This window comes from Scomber japonicus, chromosome 4 (genome assembly GCF_027409825.1).
Source record: "Scomber japonicus isolate fScoJap1 chromosome 4, fScoJap1.pri, whole genome shotgun sequence".
NCBI classification, from domain to species: Eukaryota; Metazoa; Chordata; class Actinopteri; order Scombriformes; family Scombridae; genus Scomber; species Scomber japonicus.
This window is the reverse complement of record NC_070581.1, coordinates 12,640,336-12,662,918: the sequence shown is the minus strand read 5'-3', so window position 1 is coordinate 12,662,918 and position 22,583 is coordinate 12,640,336. Positions and strand designations below refer to the sequence as shown.

The 22,583-nt window shown below is 36.7% G+C and overlaps 1 protein-coding gene across 1 annotated transcript in view; it reads left to right on the top strand.

Annotated features, from left to right (window-relative positions):
• Nucleotides 1–2,453: 2,453 nt before the first annotated feature.
• The window catches only part of LOC128357562 (NACHT, LRR and PYD domains-containing protein 3-like), a 40,336-nt gene continuing 20,206 nt past the window's right edge, over nt 2,454–22,583 (top strand). The window contains exons 1-4 of the mRNA XM_053317926.1: nt 2,454–3,018; nt 6,425–8,201; nt 9,249–9,425; nt 10,167–10,343. Coding sequence (XP_053173901.1) covers nt 2,454–3,018; nt 6,425–8,201; nt 9,249–9,425; nt 10,167–10,343 — 2,696 coding nt within the window. The remainder of the gene's footprint in view (nt 3,019–6,424; nt 8,202–9,248; nt 9,426–10,166; nt 10,344–22,583) is intronic.

Here is a 22,583-nt window from a genome sequence, read left to right as displayed (position 1 = left end):
CCCATGTTAATCCAGCTTCGTAGTACAGGCCTCGGGACAAGAGAAGGGCATGAAGACAGACGATCTGACAACTGAAGAAGGGCAATGTATAAAAGGGCGACTGAGTGGAAGAACTAATGATAATTAGGGCCAGCTATGGAAGAGAACGGGGAAACTCAGGTGAGGCCAACAAGGTGATAGCATTAAGGGGAGTGGCAAGATCTGTAATGACAAAAGGGTGCAGGTACCACAGGTCTGATCTGCCTCGCACAGCAGAACTTGGATGGGATGCCCTGTATCTGTTAATTGCTTGAATGTGAAAAATATTCGGAGAGGGGTTAAAGAAGGGGGATGGTGGCAAGGTGGGTAATGGAGGGGGGGGGGGGGGAGTACTCAGATGACACACCAGAGGGGCGTGTGATTTGAGTAGTCAGTCAGGTGAGGCAGAGAGCTCAGCACTGGACTGAGTGTGATGATTTCATGGGTGGCAGGTGTATCAGGAAGCATGGGAATAAAGAAGGCTGTATTCCAGGTTGAACCAAAGAGGTTGAGATTATCTGTATAACAGCTTGGACTGCTGTTTTCGGACGTAATTTGCCCCAACATGAACAACAATCCAGTCCACCTTGCGATAGGAATTTAAGAGGACTGGGTTTTTATCAGCAATGTCCAATTTTATGACTGTAATCAACTATTAATAACTATGTGTGCATCAACCTGACAAGTTCTTATTGATAGGAAAAACCAATCCAATTTGGGTTAAATCAGAGTCTGAGGCTGTGTAAATGTACAAAGAGCAAACAGTCTAAGTTTTCCATTGCACTTTTGTTTAGTTGCCATCTGGCAACAAAGGAAAACACCTGTACTTTAATGACAAAAACATAAAGTGTACCATGAATTGTAAGTAAACAACTGTGAAAATAGGATCTGGTGGAGGAGGAAGAAATCATACTCAGGTTAAGCCTCAAAACCAATAAGTCGTAAGTGAAAATGTGCAATGAAAATAGTTTTTTCAATAACAAGTAGCATAAGGAAGTACAATTTGATATTCTGTATAATCTCAAGTGATGCTGCATTACTTCCATAATTGGGTGGTCAATATTTTTGCTGTCTTTCCAGTAGTTAGATGGAGGGTTGATGTCAGTTTTGGGTCTGTTTGTTCAGTGATTGAACTGATTGTTGTGGGGGCTTAAGCTGTGAGGAGATGGTTAACTGCCACCAAAAGAGATGATACACAACTCCAGGAACTCCAAAATTGTCTTATGTGCATGTTTTTTATGTAACCTTACTCAAGAATGCAAGGTTACAGTCATTACTTCTTCTTCAGGTCTTTGCATACATTTTTCTATGTTTTCTCCCTACAGAGAAAGATGCCAAAGACAAAGTCAAAGATCACCTGAAGAAGAAAATCCTCGATCAGGATGAAAAGGAACATCATAAGACTGACACAGAACTCTATGAGATAAAATCTGCTAGAAACAGGGAAGATAAAGATCAACCTGTACAGATTAAATATGATGCAAAGAAAAACAAACAGCGAACAATGCTAACAGTAGGAGAGGATGATATTGGCAAAACATTTCAAACAAGGCTGTTCATGGTTGACTGGGCAAAAGGGAAATCCAACAAAAACATAGACCTGGTAGTCCCACTCTGTTTCAGTGAGCTGAATTCAAAAAGAGACAAAGTTCAAAGCATGGAGGATTTACTCCATTTATTCATTAGCATGAAACAACCAGCACTTTGCTACTATGATGAATGTGAAATAGTCGTTGTCCTTGATGGATTGGAAGAATGTGAACTTCTTCTTGACTTTGAAAACAACGAGGACCTGTCTGATATTAAAGAACCAGCCTCGATGGATGTGCTGCTGACAAACCTCATCAAAGGGAATTTGCTTCCCTCTGCTCATCTCTGGATCATCTCCCAACCTTCAGGAGTTGACAAGATTCCTACTCAATATATCCACAAAGTGACAGAATGTAAAGGTATGAAATTATGATATTAACATTTTTCATGGCTCTTTTTAGTCACTCACATTTCAATAGAAAATAGGGAAAAGGTTTATTTGTTTGGTCTGAAACAATTAATCGATTATTAGAATTGTTGTCTAATCAATTAATCGACTAATCATTGTTAAAGATCATTTATTCAGTCAGCATGTATTGTTAACAATTATCACTTGAAGGAGATTTAGACCTGCTCTATGTGTAAAGTGCCTTGAGATTACTTTTATTGTGATTTGGCACTATATAAATAAAGATTGATTGAATAATTAATAATTTGCTTAACTTTGCTTTGTTTATACAGAGACTGTGCAGCGGCGGCAGCAGCTGGTATCAAACCTGAAGAAAAGATCTCTGGAGAACCCTCACAAAGAAGATATAAATCATCCAAACCAGACAAACACAGAACACATCAAGAAAGAAGACAGAAGTGGTGAGATCAATGCTGAAGAGAAAAATGGACAGGCTATGAAGTACGCAAAAATACCAGTGAATTCAATATCTGAAATCTTCAAATGTGAAAATGATCAAACAGTTAGAATCGTGCTGACCACTGGAGAAGCTGGTGTTGGAAAATCCTTCCATGTACAGAAATTCACACATGAGTGGGCTCAAAATGCCAACAAGTCTTCAGTTTTCACTTGGTTTAAAAAGAAATGGTCTGGCAAAGACGATCTAGAGGTTGTATTTCCTCTCAGACTGTCAGAGCTAAATTTGACAAAAGATCAAAAAGTCAGTTTGTTGGGACTTCTAAATAGATTCTTCAAGGAAACCAAAGAATCTGTAATCTCCAACTATGAACTTTTAAAAGTTCTCTTTGTTTTGGATGGTTTGGACGCCTTTGAACTTCTTCTTGACTTTGACACCAACGAGACCGTGACAGATATCAGAAAGCCAGCCTCAGTGGATGTGCTACTGACCAGCCTCATCAGAGGAAACCTGCTTCCTGCTGCTAAGCTCTGGATCACCTCCAGACCTTCAGCTGCTGAAAAGCTGCCTGATGAATGTGTGAACAGGAAGACACAAATACGAGGTAAGTGTATACAAGTAGATGTAGGCTGTCAAAGCTTCATAAATAAGTGCAATCACATTCAAAGCAAACACTGGCCAATAAATAGCCAAAAATACTCAAAACTGTCATTAAATGAGAAATTAAATTTTATTGATGAGGATTATTGTAATGCATACAAACTACCAGTGGCGGATTTAGATATGGGTGACAATTCCAGTAATCATTAGTGTTATGAATAAGAGTTTGGCTCAAGAACAGGACACAAGCTTGTGTCCCAATTCAGGGGCTGCATCCTTCGAAGGACGCATTTGACGGCTGATTATGTCACAACTTTGCGTGGAGGCTGTCCCAATTCGAAGGCTCCTTCGAATGCTGCCTTCCTTTCCTCTTTTTGGAGGATACACCGCTACTATCCTTCGTGGCCTCCCATATCACAAGATCCTTTGTGCACCGCTGCTCAATCCTGAAAAACAATTCATTCAAAAATCATTTTTTAAACTTTCTTTCTACTCTTTCACATCCTTTTGTTCTTTCTCTCTTACTTTCACGGTCCTGGGCTTCATAAATCGTGCCGTAACGGTAAGGGCGGGAACATCTGGTGACGCAATCCAGATATCCTCCAAAGGCTAGACCGTCTCATTCATAGACATATATACATAGACGCCGCGTTGACTGCTGCTGCCGATATGAGCGATGTGCCTACACGGCGGCCATCTTGGTACAGGGTCACTCGCTCCTGCAGTGCATTACGTCTATAGAGGAATGATTATTATTATGACTATTATTATAATTAATAATACTATCATCATTATCATTTTATTATTATTATCATTATTACTATTATTATTTTTATTATCACTCTCATTATTGTCATTATCATTGTAAGTTTAAGTAGCAGAACTTTGAAATATTTAAAGTAAGTGCAAGACCATAAAATCCCCTTAGAAAAATATTTACAAGAATATTTACAAGACCTGCCTTTCATTAATCAGGCCTATGGGAGCAAAAAGTAAGTTTGAATGGTGGTTGTCAGTGCCAAATTGTATTTCTTCGATATGTTCCCTGAGTAATAATAATAATAATAATAATAATAATAATACTAATAATAATAATAATAATAATAATAATAATAATAATAATAATGATAATAATAATAATAATAATGCATTTTATTTAAAGGCGCCTTTCAAAGCACTCATGGTCACCTTACAAAGCACATATAACACAACATTAATACATCAAACAATATAAATCAGGTGACATTTAGTGCAAAGATAAAGAATAAATATTAATGTGACTACAAAGTGCATTAGTAGAATAAATAAACAAGAGTGAAAATTTGCATAGTTAGTGAGAGACAGAGTAGGCCACTCTGAATAGGTGTGTTTTCAGGCAGGATTTAAAAGTGGAGACAGAGTCTGAAGTGTGAATGTCTGGTGGGAGAGAGCTCCAGAGGCGGGGGGCAGATCGGCTGAAAGCTCTTGACCCCATGGTGGTTAAGTTGGCAGATGGAGCGAAGAGCTGGTTGGCAGAGGAGGATCGGAGAGTTTGAGAAGGTGTGTAGATGAACACAGTAAGAACACATCCTCTGTGTGTATTTGGGTAGTAAAACCGGCATTTTATCTAAGCATCTTGTGTCATAGCTACATGTGTGATGTTTTTAACAAATCAAACCGTTTGGAAATCGGTTGAGATTTCAGTGAATAATTCTATTTTGAGATTGTGGAGTACCTCTTACCTCCATACATGTACATGCACTACCGTCTCTGCTAGCCCTGTACCAAGATGGCGGCACTTTAGGCACGCCTCTCCACAGTCAATGCGGCGTCTATGTATGTCTATGATCCCATTTAACGGTTGATGCGGCATTCAGAGGGACCTCAGAAGGGAATCGCCTTTGAAGGCTGGGTCCTTCGAAGGATGCAGCCCCTGAATTGGGACACAGCTACAGAGTAGGATAATGAGTAAAGAAGTGTTTATTGCTATGTTTAATTCTGATGGAGGCTGAGGTCAGAGGGGAATTGAGCTCAGAGCTGCTGGTAGAATGGTGGGGCGAAAGAGTGGTACTGGTGTGGGCAGGATGAAGTGGGAATAGCTGGCGGGCTGACTAAGTATAAGGTGAAGGTGATCCTGAGGCACAAGGATAAATAAGGCTAGTAAACAACTAAAATAGAACGAATCGTAGATATGAATGAGAATAGGAGGGAATTTGTTCATATATGGCTTCTTCTGGAGGCCCAGAAGCTGCCATGGATTTTCTATGAAATAATCAAAACAAACATTCCACATTACATTTACGAATTAAAAAGCCAACATGTCAGTTTAAGACAGCAAAAACAAATTAGGATTCATTGATTGGCTCTATTCAGACTAATGATCTCTGTCACTGTACAGGGGCAATGGAATACAAAAATAAATAAATCCTTAACCTTTGAATCCATTATTGTGTTCGATTGAACATGGAGGTGAAGGTCTCTGTCGCCCAGTGATGAGCCTCTAAACTTGGTGGGGGGAAAATTTCACGTGTGCTGTTTGCCTCCTTAACCCTCTATGGCATGAATTATAGTTTTTTGAAGAAAAAAATATTTCACCCCAGTTTTGGGGAGTCCCTGTTGATATATAAATCCTAAAATCTGCCCCCCACCCCAAAAATTGGCTTGTTACCTCAGGGTGACAACATGCTACAGTATAAGGGTACTAAAATGTCATCGTTTTCTGGTGGAATTAGGAGAAAGCAAGCAATTTATGTAAAATATTTATCTTAACAAATATAAAGTTAATTTTCATGCAAGAATTTAATACAAAAAACAAATGTGTGTGTGTTTTGTCTTATATGCATATTGTGTCTTCTTATGTGTTTTCTTCTCTGCATACATTAGCCATTCATAAGGTCAGTACAGGAATTAGCTTCTTTAGGTCAGTTGGAGCTAGGTGTTGATGGTCAATAAATACCTCCAAACTGTGAGCTGGCTGGCTTATTTCTGTTTCTACATGTGTCAAACACAAAATATGTAACGTGGGTGTGTAGGCTTTGAAGTAGTTTAGGTAGTAGTAGTAGCAGCAGCAGCAGTAGTAGTAAAACCTTTGATGAGGCTGCTGTTGAGTGATTAGTAACAAGATAATTACTTTTAGAATTACTTTCTCAGCTGATTCTTGAATGTTTAAACACCAGAAAAAGTACAAAACAACATGAAGGATGCATGAGTCCATTTGCTCAGATCACTACCTTGGCAGTCTCAAACCAGGCATGGCAACTTCACTACTTAATTTAACTACTACATTTAAATCATGTTTTAAATGTTGTATACTGAACAAAACAAATGCAACAACAACCATTTAATCCTGTATAAAGATTGTGTCCTAAACATTAAATCACAACTGTTGGATAATTTATGTTTACAATAACTGTAAAATGTTTTCCTTACAGAGAAGCCTGACATCACAAGTAAACGGAAACTCAAATCTCAGCTCGAGGAGCTATTTAAACTTGTGTCTGAGTGGATTGATAAGCAGGAAACGTCTGCCCTACTGAGTAAGATCTTCACAGATCTCTTCATCATAGAAGGTGAGAGGGGAGACGTCAATCGTCAGAGTGAAACCAGACAGGTTCAAGATGCAAATCTTAAACAAGTGAAAGAAGAAACACCCATTAAATATTGTGACATCTTCAAACCTGCATCTGGAGAAAATACACTCATCAGAACTGTGCTTACAATTGGAGTGGCAGGCATTGGAAAAACATTTGCCTCAATGAAGTACATGCTGGACTGGGCAGAGGGTACAGCCAACACAGACACATTCTTTACATTTCCACTTCCGTTCCGGGAGCTGAATTTGAGAAAAGACAAGGAACATAGCTTTGAGGAACTCATTCATCAGTTCTTCCCCGATATGCAGACATCAGAAATAAGTGACTATGATAAGTACAAAATCCTGATTGTCCTGGATGGCCTTGATGAATGTCGCCTTGATCTTGACTTCAGCGGAGGTGATTATTGTACAGATGTGAGAAAGCCAACATCAGTGAATGTTCTGCTGACGAGCCTCATCCAGGGAAACCTTCTTCCAAATGCTCAAATCTGGATCACCTCCCGACCTGCAGCATCCAACCAAATCCCTGCTGATAAAGTTGACCGAGTTACAGAAGTACGAGGATTCAATGATGAGCAGAAGGAGGAGTACTTCAGGAAGAGATTCAATGATAAGGAAAAGGCTGAAAGAATCATCTCACATGTGAAGAAATCAAGGAGCATCTATATCATGTGTCACATCCCAGTCTTCTGTTGGATCACTGCAAAAGTTCTGGAAGACTTTGTGAACCGAAACAAAGAAGATGGGATGCCCAAGACTCTGACTGACATGTACATACACTTTCTTCGGTTGCAGTGCAGACAGGCCAATGTGAAGTATGGTGGAAAAGAGGCAGATCCATGCTGGAATACAACGAACAAGGAAACAATCCTATCCTTGGGTAAACTAGCTTTAGAAGAGCTAGAAAAAGGAAACCTTCTCTTCACTGAAAAACACCTGAAAGAGTGTGAGATTAACCCAGAAACTGCAGTCTCCTCAGGATTGTTGGTCCAGATCAAACGAGAAGGCTGTGGGCTGTACCAACAGAAAATGTACTGCTTTGTACACTTAAGCATTCAAGAGTTCCTGGCAGCTTTTTATGTCTTTCACACATTCAATAACACAGGTGAAAACCTGCTTGTCGAATCTGCTGTTGCAGACCCACCTGCTTCAGACATTTACAAGACAGCAGTGGACAAGGCTTTGGAAAACGAAAATGGAGACTGGGATCTGTTTCTCCGCTTCCTTCTTGGACTTTCTCTTGAGTCTAATCAGACTCTACTGCAAGAGCTGCTGACCAAGAAAGAAAATAACACCAAGACCAACAAGGAAACAATTGGGTACATCAAAGAGAAGATCAGGGAAGACAACAGTGATGCAGACAAAAACCTCAATCTTTTTCACTGTCTGAATGAACTGAATGACCACTCACTTGTTGAAGAAGTCAAAAAGAAGTATCTAAACTCAGAAACACAGGCATTTGATCATTTCTCTGCCTCCCAGTGGTCAGCTCTGACTTTTGTGCTTCTGACATCAGATGAGACATCAAATGTGTTTGATCTGAAAAAGTATCTGAAATCAGAGAAAGTTCTTCTGGGGATGTTGCCAGTGGTCAAAGTCTCTGAAACTGCTTTGTAAGTACTTTTTAAAAATGATTTATTTTGCAAATATGATTATTTATATTGTTATATGCAGCATTGACCATAAATCTTTACCACCAAACTGATAATTGATGATTCGGGCCCAAAATTGGCTAAGAATGGGCTTGCATTCATAATAAGTTAGATTTGGGAGCTGGTAAAAATCTGCTTTATTTCGGCCTCTTATACGTCTGCACATGTGAGCTGGGTGGGCTGCAGGTAGACTTCAGCTTTTATCAATACAAATTGTAAACTGTATCACAGTTTTGTGTACCTACAATAGGTTTTAAGCTGTGGTGTCACTAATCTGTTGAGTCCTCTGACAAGAGCCCTCTGACTTTGACCTAATGTATCGTTAAATACCCTAACCTTAACCCTACCCTTGTCCACAGAGTAGATACTCAGCTGCTTAACCAGAACTTAAATCTACATTGTATGTGTTCAGGCTAACCTACACTGACTGGGCCCAGTGGCTTGAAAGGCAGTTTCCTCTGAATGCTATTAACTGCTCAGTAGTCTTACAATTGGAACGTTTTTCACATCATTCTTTGACCTTGGGTATCTTTACTGTCAGCTAATCATCTGCTTATCTGCTGATGGCAGGGGGTGTTTTCCAAAAAGGGTCAGGGTGGTGTCCTCACAATAACTCATATAGTATAGTCCATGGCACTAGAACCACCTCCATCTTTACCTGTTCCCATACAATAAAGACTATCCTTAAAGTAAGTGAACACTGTTTGGCCAGCATCATTTTCTGAGTCACATGCAAGTAACCAGCATGTTATCATTACTGGCAGCATGCAACCTAACCCATCAAATAAAACAATTAAGGGCAATTGTTTTATTAGTTTAAGATTCTGAAAGACTGCCATATAAAAAAGGCCAAATTATTAAACACAGTTGGTCAGTAAAACAGCAACTTGCTATCTTGGATGTTCCTAAATCAACAGTGTTGGGAATAAATGAGGGATCACAAATCTGTAGCTTCACTAGTTGCACATTATGTCTGATGGTGGTTCTGATGACAAATGTGTTTCACAGGCTGAGTTGGTGTAAGCTCTCTGAGGAATCCTGCAAAGGTCTGTCATCCAAAGTCCTCAACTCTACCTCCGCTAACCTCACAAAACTGGACCTGAGTAATAATGATCTACTGGATTCAGGTGTGAAGGAACTTGCTGATGGTCTAAAGAGTCACTGTTGTAAACTGGTGACTCTCAAGTAAGTGTAACATTTGCGATACATTTTATTGTTTTATGGAGTGACAGAAAACCCACACAATATCAGCATTGGAGATAGGAGAATCCTATGTTTAGATTGAAGTTATACCAAAGTGCAAAAAAGTCAGATGAGCAATGCAGTAAATGTTTTGACAAAATTAAATATGCATGTCTGTAGCACAGCATAAACACTCACAAAGTCAGTGCTTCTTTGAGACTTGACTTGGCACGTATTTTTGAATTAGATTGTCTTACTTGCAAATACCAGTTTCTCTTCATAAAAAACACTGTTATATGTCTTGTTAAATAATGCAAACCTTACTGGTAACAGGTAACAAAATAAAATCATGCTTTGTAGAAATCAGATATCCATATAGGTGGAATTAACATAGTTCATCAAAAGATAACAATTCCTCATCAAACATTTAATTTAGATATTTAAGGCTGCTGAAAATAAAAGTCTGACGAACATCCAATTAGAGGACTCTTTAGCCCTTATATTTTCATGAATCAGGATACACACCCGGGCACTTACTGCACATTAGGGTCTCTCTGTCCGTCTGTAGATATTTCTGCCAAATGCAATGCCTGAATTCAAAGCAACGTGTTACTCAAAATGTATAAGCTAAATTTGTCAAGAATGGCATTGTGTATATGATATTTGATAATCGTCTCCTAAATTAAGGCAAACACATGTTTGTGTTTGTGTGTGTGTGTGTGTGTGTGTGTGTGTGGTCTGCAGGCTGTCGGGTTGTCAGGTGACAGAGAAAGGTTGCTCTTTGCTGGCCTCCGCTCTCAGGTCCAACACAGCCTCCCAACTGGAACACTTGGATCTGAGTTACAATCACCCTGGAGAAAATGGGGTGGAGATGCTCTCTGCTATAGCTGAGGATCCAAATAAGAAGCTGAACACACTCTGGTATGTTAACATGCCAGGATCTCTGTTTGTAAATCTATATAGAGTGCGGCTATTTCTCCTAGAGCAGGTTATGATTATTCTACTGTACATCTACACAAAATCTTGTGACTCATCAAGTTCTGTCCAATTCATACATGACTATGTAGTTTTTAATAAACTAAGTGCTTGCATCATTGTTCATACAGACGTGATACTCAGCACTGATTGTGACTGTTCACTTCAGTAATACTTTCCGTCTGTTGCTAGTCCAAGCTGTGATGTTAATTTCGGTACAAAGTTAGCCTATACAAGCACTGCACATAAGGTGTATGTGTTTATCAGCCTTATTGTGTATTACAGCAAAGTTAAAAATGATGACCTTGGTTGAGCTCCACTTCTAGAAGCTACTGATTCCTTCAGTGACAATGGTGGTTCATTGAAGTCATTTAATTTTGAGGTGCAGCCTACAACCACAGGATCCAGCTATTTTTTGAGAAAAAATCCCCCAACTCTGATATGCAGGCTAATTGTTCTTCAAACCACAGTTTCTGTGGCTTCTGTGTTTTTGTCTAAAACAATATTTTAGACAAAATAGGAGCGCTCCAGCTAGTTAATCAAACACTAAGTTTTGTTAAAACATAGTTTTTTTTTATATTAGTATTGAACATTTTTAATGGTACCAACACTTTGTCTTTGACATTGAGCTACTCACAAAAAAACACATCTCTCCCAAACACTTTAGCTGCCCTGCTCCCTCTCACTGAACATGCTAACAGTTTGCCAGGGTGCTAAAGATAGCATCGACTTTGAAGCCTATGTAACAAATGTTGCTCTGAAGTATAGGAACAGTAGGTAATTATATATTTGTATATGAGGTCTTATGGTTACCTCCCAAAGGCAGTTGTAAAGTTGACCCATGATTGAACCATCTCCTCTCCTCACCCCTTCAGGTACTACAAATAACAGCAAATATTAAGGCTTTTCTAACTTCTTTTTCTAACTATTGTACTCAAGTTAGACATTTCTGTTTGTTTCTTCATTTTGTACAGTTTGGACCATGGTGGAGAACATCGGTTAAAGCCAGGGATGAAGAAGTGTGAGTCTTTTTATGGTTTACAATGTTTTGTCACTTGAGTATAGACACTAAGCTGATTATGATGTGCATTTGTCACCAAACTGCATTTGGTGGATTTAATAATGTATACATTGTAATTATTTAGTTGAAAGAGTGACATGATAGTTTTACCATGTGACGTCTGTTTTTAAGAAAAAATTGTTGGTCATTTTATTTTTTCACATCCAAATCAAATTCATGTCTACTTCTCTTGACACATATGAAACATCTTGTTTTTTGTTGTTGTTGTCTGGCTCATTAAAATTATTTTCAGTGTTTCACAATCTTTTAACTGTAGCAATACATGAAACATGCTGAATTATATATTCTTTGTTTCTCTATCAGATTGTGAAGATCTGAGGCTTGATGAAAACACAGCAAGCAGAAGGCTTCTTCTGTCTGAAGGGAACAGAAGAGTGAAAACTGTGGAGAGCGTGAAGGAGAAGAAGTTACCACCTGAAAATGAAGGCAGGTTTAAGAGGAGTCAGGTGTTGTGTGAGGAGGGCCTGGAAGACTTCTGCTACTGGGAGGTGGAGTGGAGAGGGACGGTCGGCATCGCAGTGGCGTATAAAGATGTGGATAGAAGAACATGGGACAGCAATGGTGGCCTAGGATGCAATGAGATGTCCTGGAGTCTGCTGTGCTCGCGCACTGGATATAAGGCCATGCATGGGAAGGTTTCCAAAGATATTAAAAGGCCTACTACAGAGCCTATTAAAGAGCCTACTAAAGAGCCTACTAAAGAGCCTACTAAAGAGCCGACTAAAGAGCCTACTAAAAAGCCTATTAAAAAGCCGACTAAAGAGCCTACTAAAGAGCCTGTTAAAGAGCCGACTAAAGAGCCTATTAAAGAGCCGACTAAAGAGCCTATTAAAAAGCCTATTAAAGGGCCTACTAAAGAGCCTACTAAAGAGCCTACTACAGAGCCTATTAAAGGGCCTCCCTATGGAAAAATAGCAGTGTTTCTGGATTGGAAAGGTGGCACTCTGACTTATTACAGTGTCACATCCGAAGAGCTGAGCCTCATACACACCTTCAAAGCCAAATTCACAAAACCCCTCTACCCAGGTTTCTGGTTTAAGAAGGGCTCTGCGACATTGTGTGAGATCAAATGAACTTCTCTGTGATGGGAAAAAGTGTAATGTTGTGATCACTTGAAGTTTCACTTGACACTTTGATAGATTAGTAAAAGCATACATGCATCAGTCATGCTCTACTACTGTACCTGTTCATACTGTACATTAATATATTAATGTAGTTGACCTTTTTTCATTTTGAAACTAATTCTTAGTTTTTCTTTATCTATCTAGTTTCTTTACGTTCAAAATGTTTACACCTTTTTTTATTACAAATGGGTTTTTTCATGTATATTGTGTTCACTGTATTAAAACCTTCATGATACTCCAGGGGAGAACTATTTTACAGACTTTTTTCAGATGTTTTGTTGTGAGCTGATAAAACTGCTGTTATTTTTACTTCATATATTTTACTAAATCGATGAAAAGAAGGTAAACATGCTGCTGAGATATCAGCTTACAGATGGGAGCAAAGGTAGTTCAGCTTTACTCCTGTCACTTGGAGTAGTTTTATTTTTAAGTTTCAAATCAGTTCAATCAGTTTTTTTCTACAATGTCTATAATGTTAGAATGCTTAAACATGTGTCAGACTGTAATAAAACTGTAAACTGTAATAGAAAAACTAAACATAAAAGATTGTATGCTAACTGTATGTGATTGCCATAATATGTTGCCACAGTTGTTTTAATCTAATGGATGATGAGGGATTTATTTTTGGAATATTTATGTGCCTTGTAAGACTGTAAAATAACTGAAGATAGAAATAGTTAATAATAACTAATATGATTATGATATGTGTAAAGATCGGAGTGGTTGTTGAAAAATGCTGTGATGGAAAAATTATTGATCTTAACTGACCTGTATGTGTGTCTATATGTGTGATAGTGATATTAATAGTTTTTTTTATTATACTATCTTGAACATTTTTTCTTTTTTTGTATTCTACTTAAATTCCATTGTTGTTTTTTTGTTTACGAAAAAAAAAGTGCTACGAGTAGCATGAAGATGGCTACCGATACATTGAACAAACCTATATTGTATAATGATAATAAAGCTGATCTTAACTGACTGTATGTGTGTGTATATATGTAACTTTTTATGGCAATTTCCATTGTAAATATAGTATTTTTCTTCATTTTTCAGTGCTATTAATAGTTTTTTTCATTATACTGTCTTGAACATTTTTTCTTTTTTTTGTATTCTACTTTGTTTTCTTTTTTTTGTTTACAAAAAAAAATAGCATGCAGGTTGCAACCGATTGTACCTGATCAACATAAGGTAGTTATGCTTCTTTGTAAGATGTGTCTCACCATATTGGAGGACAGAATTGTTTGTCACTGGTTAGAAAGGCCATACTTGAAGTTGGAGTGAAAAGTCTACTGTTTCTCCAAATGAAGCAGATGTGAATGTCACTTTGTCTGTTTTGGAACGTTACAGAAATGATCACAAGCAGTCTCCCCAATTCTGATGTCAGAAAGTTGTGGGCAGACGAGATTTCACACATTCAACTATCCGTACACATTTACATTAAGATTTGTGATGTGAAACAGCACATCTAGACTGACATACAGACTTTTGGACCCTGCAGTATGTGGTCAAGAATGTATTAACGGGAATAAATTATTCCCATTAATGTTATTCATGTTTTAGAGATAAAAGAAGAGGTAAACAGAAATAAGAGAAGGTAGTCATGTCTTATCTTCTGGAGTTATATTTTACATTTTCATGATGATATTCTGTATTGCCCCTTCTGTCCATCTATTTATTATGTTTGTTTATGATGTTTTTCATGAATTTCGTAGCTTCTTAATCTTCAAATAAGCTTCCTATGGTCAATTTTATCTAGTCCTTTTTCATTTGTGGGACAGCTATGGTTACCCAACATTTTTGATTTTGACACTGGTTTCCATATAAAATATAAAAAAATAAAATAATTTGAGTCTCCAAACCAAACACTGACAAACCAAATGTCAAATATGCTTTTAATCATTTTCGCTCCAATCAGAAACTGTGGTTCTTGTATTGTGGCCGATTCCAATATTACACTACACATACAGGAAGGTGTACTTACTGTAAAATAAACACATGGATCAATGCATATTTTCAAATAATCACTTGCAAAAGCGTAATCATATAAGGTATCAATCTGTAACACTGCTTTTCCCAATAACAAACAATCTCATGCATACCTGTACATTTATAACTGTTAATAAAACACTTAAAGTAAATGGCACAGCTAAACCACTCAGGCCTCTCTTTCACAGCAATTTTTTGCAATTTTAATTGTTAGAATGCTTAAACATGGGTTGAACTGTTATAAAACTGTAACGTTTGAACTGTGAAAAGAAGATTGTATGCTAACTGTCTGCCATAATCTGTTGCCACATTTTAAATCTAATGGATGCTGGAGGGATTTATTTTTGGAATATGTATGTGCCTGTAAGACTGTAAAATATACTTAAGACTGAACAAGTTGGACTGAAATAGTTTTTAATAACTAATATGATTCTGATGTTTTAGGACTGGAACTGTTGGTAAGGTTGTTGGTTTCTGTCATTGATGTTGTTATGCCTGAAAAATGTGATGGAAAAAAGTTTTCTCATGGATCTTAACTGAGCTGTATGTGTGTATACATGTCTAACTGTATACAGCATTTTAATATTGTAAATATATACAGTATATATATATTTTCCTCTTTTGACAGTACTTATTACAGTTTTTATTATTATTCTTGTTTTACTTTGCGATCTTTTAACATTTTTATTGTGTTCTACTTAAATCTCTGTCTTTTTAAAAATGTGTTGCATTTAGGAGGAATACACTGAACTGTATTGTATAATGACAATAAAGCTGAACTTTGAATGTGACGGACATAAGTTGGAGTTATGCTTGTTTGTATGATGAATTGTCTCACCGTGTTGGATGACGTAATTGTTTGTAGCTGTTCAGAAACACTTGAAGTTGGAGTGAAAAGGAAAAAAAAAGCTGTTTCTCCAAATGGAGTGGATGTGAATGTTACGTTGTTGGGTTCAGAAAGTTACAAATATGATCACAAGCAGTTTCCCCAATACTGGTGTCAGAAAGTTGTGGGCAGACGAGGTTTCACACATTTAACCATCCGTACACTTTTACAGCAAAATTGGAGATCTTGAAACATCACATTTAGACTGATATACACACACATACACATACACATACAGTATATGGTCAAGACTGAGGGGAGAAGTTATTCCCATTACCCCTCTGAATCCCAAATCCCACTGGTGGGATCAAAATGCCACTTATTTTTAAATGACTGGCATTTACAAACCCTTCGTCCAATCCAAAATCTGACAAAACTGGCGTAATCGTCAGATTCTCAAGTTTCTGAGGATACATGAATGAACAGTGAGTAAAAATGTGACAAAAGCAAAAAACGACCAGAACCTGCTACACATTCATGTACAGTATGTAGTTTGTTTAAAATAATGCATCAACAGGCAAAGAAATACTATTCTGGATAACAAACATGCATCTCATGTTTTAGAGAAAATATATACATTTACATTATTAAAATAAATATGCTTTGATTAAAACAGCAGACACATGCCACCTCAAATAGCTAAGATTGGAGGCTTTAGAGAAAAAATATTAATTTTATTGTGGTGTTGTTAATCCAATACCATTCTCCATAAACACTCAGCTGTACTTTTCCTCCCATGCCAGCGTAAGTGTACAAGTGTGTGTCTTTGGGTACTTGAAATGACCAATCAAGAACAGATGCACAAAAAGTAGACTTGCATTTGGGGAAAACTGCATAGAGACTGTGTTTGAACCAGTGCAGTTACACCTGCAGGGAATTATGACTTGAATTTCCTTATTTAAGAAACTTTAGCAACAGTGGTTTTAACTATAACAAAAGTAATGAACATTAATGTTAGCTTGTAGCTCTTTGTTATTATTAGTTCTCTTCCAAAACACATTTTCATCACAGAAATGTGTCCTTCAAAACAAGAGATAAACATGACAACATGAAAACATTTTTATGATGAGTCACAAGCTAAATAGTAAAACAGTAAAAACAGTAACTACATGTTTGTGACCTTTCTTGACTTTATGATCCAGTTTTCATGAACTTTATTGCTGCTATCAATGTGACAATTAAGTTATATGACACTATAGTGACAATCAAATGCAGTCATGTGAAAGTGGCTCATCTGACCAGCTCAACAGCACAACACAACAAAATGTTACATCCAAGCTTGAAAGTATATATATATAATAACTTTATTGTGGGCATACACCCACACACACTGACTTATACGTTTCCAATGTTGTCTGTATTACGTCCTGCTTTTCTTTATGACCCTGCACAGCCAGCTAATGTCTCCTCATCACATCTAAAGTATAGTCTCTGTATGGAGTTAGATTTGTTTCATAATGTTGTGTGTGTGCAGATCAACAATCTGTGTGTGAATGTGGAATCTGTAAATATAAACACCTTCCACAAATACAAAAAAAAGATTTGTATACTCACAAAAATATTTTGCAAATATAAAACGGATCTGCAAATACACAAACAAATTCCACAAATATAAAAAATACATTAAATTAATTTATAAATAAATGAAAAGCATTTGTGAATATCTTCCTAACATTTACAACTTTCAAACAGGCATCTGTGAACTCAGTTTTTATTTGAGAATCGAAAAAACATTTGTGGATCTCAGTTCTACGCTTGTGGATTTGCTTTTTACACACACAGAGTTTTGAAACAAACTTTCCGCCGGTCCGAACGAAAACCCACTCGTATCACTCGGCCATTTTCGGATAGCAAGTGATCGCCTACTGGTGACGTCAATTCCGCATATCAAAGTAAGAGCACGCAGTCTTTCTATGAGCTTTTTAACATTTTTATCAGCGATAAGTGACGTGCATTCATGGTTTCATGTTAATGTCATACAGTGATTATTAGTGTGTGTTCATTTGTTCTATGTATATTATCTAGCACACCAGTTTCCTGTCAGCGTATATGCCATGTACTTTCAAATAAAATATGCCCCCAAAAAACTCCTTAAAAAAGAATGGAAAAATGTGTTTAAGTTTGGAATTGTAAAAGCATTTTTTGAATATTTATGTTAAAGCTCACATGAGAAAGGAAGATTGTTCCTGGAGGAAGTTTTTTAACAAGTGATGAAAGAGAGACAAGAAATGGATTATTAACAAGCATGAGAAAAAAAACAAAGACAAATGGTGAGATGAATGCATGACATAGAGGGCACTGAAAGAAACAGAGATGGAGAGAGTGAGTGATGGGAGCAGATATATAATTACACTTCAGGAGATAATGAACTAATTTTGTCCGTCTTGGGTTTTCTTTTCAAGCTGACAAAGATTAAATCTTTAATATAAACACAACATAAAAAAATAGGTTCTGATTGAACAGCGGTTTCCTGGATAATAAACCTCTTTATATAATTGATTAAAAAATGACATATAATATGGCATAAAACTCATATATCATGTTTTATGGTCGCTATGTTGATAATTCTACATACTACTACACACATAGTACATCAATGAATTATATACATTTAAAACAGTTACAATGGAAATATATACATAGCATAACATCTTGAGACCTTTTCCTCACAAAAGTTAAGATATTTCAGAGGTGACTGAAAGTTTTGTTGTTTATTGGAGCTCTAAAACCAGAGCGTCCAAAGGTTATAGTATTGTAGCAGTTACAGGAAGAGCAAAACATTTATAGCTTTGGAAAAGGAAATTCAGCTTTTATTGTTTGAAATTTAAGTATCATGTGCTGTGATTTATTTTTTTTTCTTTAAGAAAAAGAAAATTGAATTAGACTAATTTGATTGTACAAACCCTGAAGTCTGCATGACGTTTGGTTTTTATAGACAATGCATATCCTCAGGGGGAAGTGGGACTTAATTCTTAATCAAATAGTTAACTTGTATCAAGCTACATATCAAGGTCAAGGTCCATATTTTACAATATAAATGTTATTAATCATTAATCACTGACTTTACCCTCCTACTATAACCTTCAAAGAAGTCACAAGATACTAACTACACTTTGATCAGATTTTTCTTGAAGGAATCAGAGGAGCTGAGTATTTTAAAGGAGCTTATTTATTTTTTAGGGAACTTCTACTGTGGCTTGTTGGTTGAATTTAAAGGTTTGAAGTGAGAGTCTTTTTTGTCCAGTGTTGGTTTTGAGTGATCCAGTAATGAGCGGATTTGGGGACAGAGATCTTTGACCAAGTCTGTATGGAGCGAGAGACTGTCTTAAAACCTACTATGTCCTATGGAGAAGGTGATGGGCAGCCATTGTGATGAAGGGGAGCCAAAATCACAAAGAACGACAAGAAGACTACATCTTTGGAGAAAAGACAAGGAGCTCCAAATAATGTGATACTTTTAGAAAGGAGCAACATATAAACATTGTTGTATTCTGCCTCACTGCCTGTAAAGCCAGAATGTCTGAGGAACAAGGAAGTCACACATCTGCTGACAAGTGAGTGTAACTTTTAAATCTGCTCAGTCTCACCTCACTAGGATGTGGAGGTCAAGTGGTATGAATACATGATGCATGGTGAATGATACAGTATTATGTAAGTGCAACTGGATCAGTTAATTACAGTGATTACACTGCAATGAACTGTAATGATTTTGCTCTGATATTTTACTCTTTAAAAGCTGCTGTGACTGAGCCTCTAAAGCATTTTGAAATCTGTGTTTAAGATGGTTTAAGAAAGAAAGACCAGTCTCTCCTGCAGCCAGTTATGTTTCTGTGCAAAGTGACGAATCGGAGGATGAGTCTTCAAATATGACAGGGTAAGATAATTTACTTGTTGGGGCTTTGATACAGACAGACAGAGACAAAACAAACTGAAGAGAAAGAATTTGACATATTCAGAGAAATAATTTCAACTGTGAAGCTCAAAAATAATGTTGAAGATTTTAATATGGTTAAAGTTTGGTATTGTAAAAAGAATTCTGATTTAAAGCTCACATGAGAAAGGAAGACCAGTCTCTTCTGCAGCCAGTGATGTTTCCATGAAAAGTGACAGATCCGAGGATGAACCTCAGAACTTCAGTAAAGAATTACCAGGGTAAGATAACTGCTAATGTTGGATGTTTGATACATAGAGATTAAGAAATGAAGTGAAAATGAACTGAATAGAATAACTTTGTTGTACAAAGAGAAATAGATCTGATGTGAAGCTCAAAACTGATATTAAACATTTCAAAATTGTTAATTTGGCATTGTAGCATTTTTGGAAATTTGATTTTGATACAGAGAGACAGACAAAACAAACTGAAGATAATAACATTGATGCATGAAGAGAAATAATTCTAATGTGAATTTGATTTAAAGCCCACATGAGAAAGAAAGACCAGTCTCTCCTGCAGCCAGTGATGTTTCCATGAGAAGTGACAGATCCAACGATAGACCTCTCAACTTCAGTAAAGGATTACCAGGGTAAGTTAATTAATGTTGGATGTTTGATACATAGAGGTTAAGAAATGAAGTGAAAATGAACTGAATAGAATCACTTTGTTGTACAAAGAGAAATAAATCTGATGTGAAGCTCAAAACTGATATTAAACATTTCAAAATTGTTAAAGTTTGGCATTGTAACATTTTTGGAATTTGATTTTGATACAGAGAGACGGACAAAACAAACTGAAGATAATAACATTGATGTATAAAGAGAAATAATTCTAATGTGAATTTGATTTAAAGCCCACATGAGAAAGGAAGACCAGTCTCTCCTGCAGCCAGTGATGTTTCCATGAGAAGTGACAGATCCAAGGATGAACCTCTCAGCTTCAGTAAAGTATTACCAGGGTAAGATAACTGCTAATGTTGGATGTTTGATACAGAGACATTTGGAGACAGAGAAAATGAACTGAAGAGAATGATATTGACATATCAAGGAAAATAATTTCAATGCTGAATCTCCAAAATAAAAAAATCAAAATAGTTAAAGTTCAGTATTGTAAAAACAGTTTTAAAATTTGATTTAAAGCTTGCATGAGGAAGAAACAGCAGTCTCTGCTGCATCCAGTGATGTTTCTGTGCAAAGTGACGAATCGGAGGATGACTCTTCAAATTTGACAGGGTAAGATAATTTAGTTGTTGGGGCTTTGATACAGACAGACAGAGACAAAACAAACTGAAGAGAAAGAATTTGACATATCAAGAGAAATAATTTCAGCTGTGAAGCTCAAAAATAATGTTCAAGATTTTAATATTGTTAAAGTTTGGTAATGTAAAAAAAAAAATTGATTTAAAGCCCACATGAGAAAGGAAGACCAGTCTCTCCTGCACCCAGTTATGTTTCCATGAGAAGTGACAGATCCAAGGATGAACCTCTCAGCTTCAGTAAAGAATTACCAGGGTAAGATAACTGCTAATGTTGGATGTTTGATACATAGAGATTAAGAAATGAAGTGAAAATGAACTGAATAGAATAACTTTGTTGTACAAAGAGAAATAAATCTGATGTGAAGCTCAAAACTGATGTAAACATTTCAAAATTGCAGAGGTGGAAAGTAACGAATTACATTTACTCACGTTACTGTAATTGAGTAGCTTTTTTGTGTACTTGTACTTTTTAAAGTAGTTTTAAAAATCTGTACTTTTACTTTTACTTAAGTATGTTTTGTGTGAAGTATTGTACTTCGCTACATTTTAAATCACATCCGTTACTGAGTAAAAAATGTTGGCTGAATGTTTTTTTTAAAGCAAAGGGGATCGAACAGCATCATTAACCAGCATGATACAATAACTTAACATTCATACAGCCTGTTACACCTGGCAGCTAGCTCTCATAGCGACATATAAACTCTAACACAACACAACAAACTCTAAAAGAAATGTCCATTAGACGTTGTGCTGTCATCTGTCTCACTCTTAGTGTACTCTTAGTGTAGGAGGCATTGCGCATGATGCGTTCACGTGAAAAAGACAGCGTCGGAAATGAGATTTGAGCGAATGCTGCACAGGGGCACAGCCTTTTAAACATGGGTACTTAAAAGTTTGGTCTTCTTTGGGTAATGTAAAGAAAAGTTATTGCTCTTGTGACTTTGACCCGTAGTGATTCATAGATTTGCAGTATGACTGTTGGTTTACAACAGGGTGATTGTAGGACTAGGATCAGAGCTTTAGAGGAGCTCAGCTCCTAATGAGAATTTGACATTCAATGCCCTGCAAGTGTTTTGAAAACCCCCAATAATCATTCAGTGTTACCCACACAATATTTAGAGACTATGGAGGGTTTATTATTTATTTTTAGGGGTGCTGAGATCAAATTTAGAAAATATGTTCCCTAAAAAAAGTCTAAAATCGCTCCGGGTTTACAGAATCCACAATTATGCCACCTTCAATCTAATGGTTGTGTTATTTGAAAATGTTTTATGGGATGGTCTTCACTAAAATGACACATATCTCCATAAATGTTTTAAATGTTGTGTGTCGACATATTTTGTCATTGAAGCTGAATTTGTAAATGTATACCTTTTATCTTTAATTAAAACAACTAGTTAGAGATTTATGAGCCAACACTTTGTCCTACAGCCGCCCCCCCCCCCACCCCCCACCCCCGTTAAAAAAGTAACTAAGTAACTTTTACTCAAAGTATTTTTTTAACAAGCTACTTTTTACTTTTACTTGAGTATGTTTTTAGACCAGTACTTTTACTTGTACTCAAGTAAACTTTCATCAAAGTAGTGGTACTTTTACTTGAGTCAAATATTTCAGTACTCTTTCCACCTCTGCAAAATTGTTAAAGTTTGGCATTGTAACATTTTTTGGAATTTGATTTTGATACAGAGAGACGGACAAAACAAACTGATCCTAATAACACTGATGTATAAAGAGAAATAATTCTAATGTGAATTTGATTTAAAGCCCACATGAGAAAGAAAGACCAGTCTCTTCTGCAGCCAGTGATGTTTCCATGAGAAGTGACAGATCCAAGGATGAACCTCTCAGCTTCAGTAAAGGATTACCAGGGTAAGATAACTGCTAATGTTGGATGTTTGATACAGAGACATTTGGAGA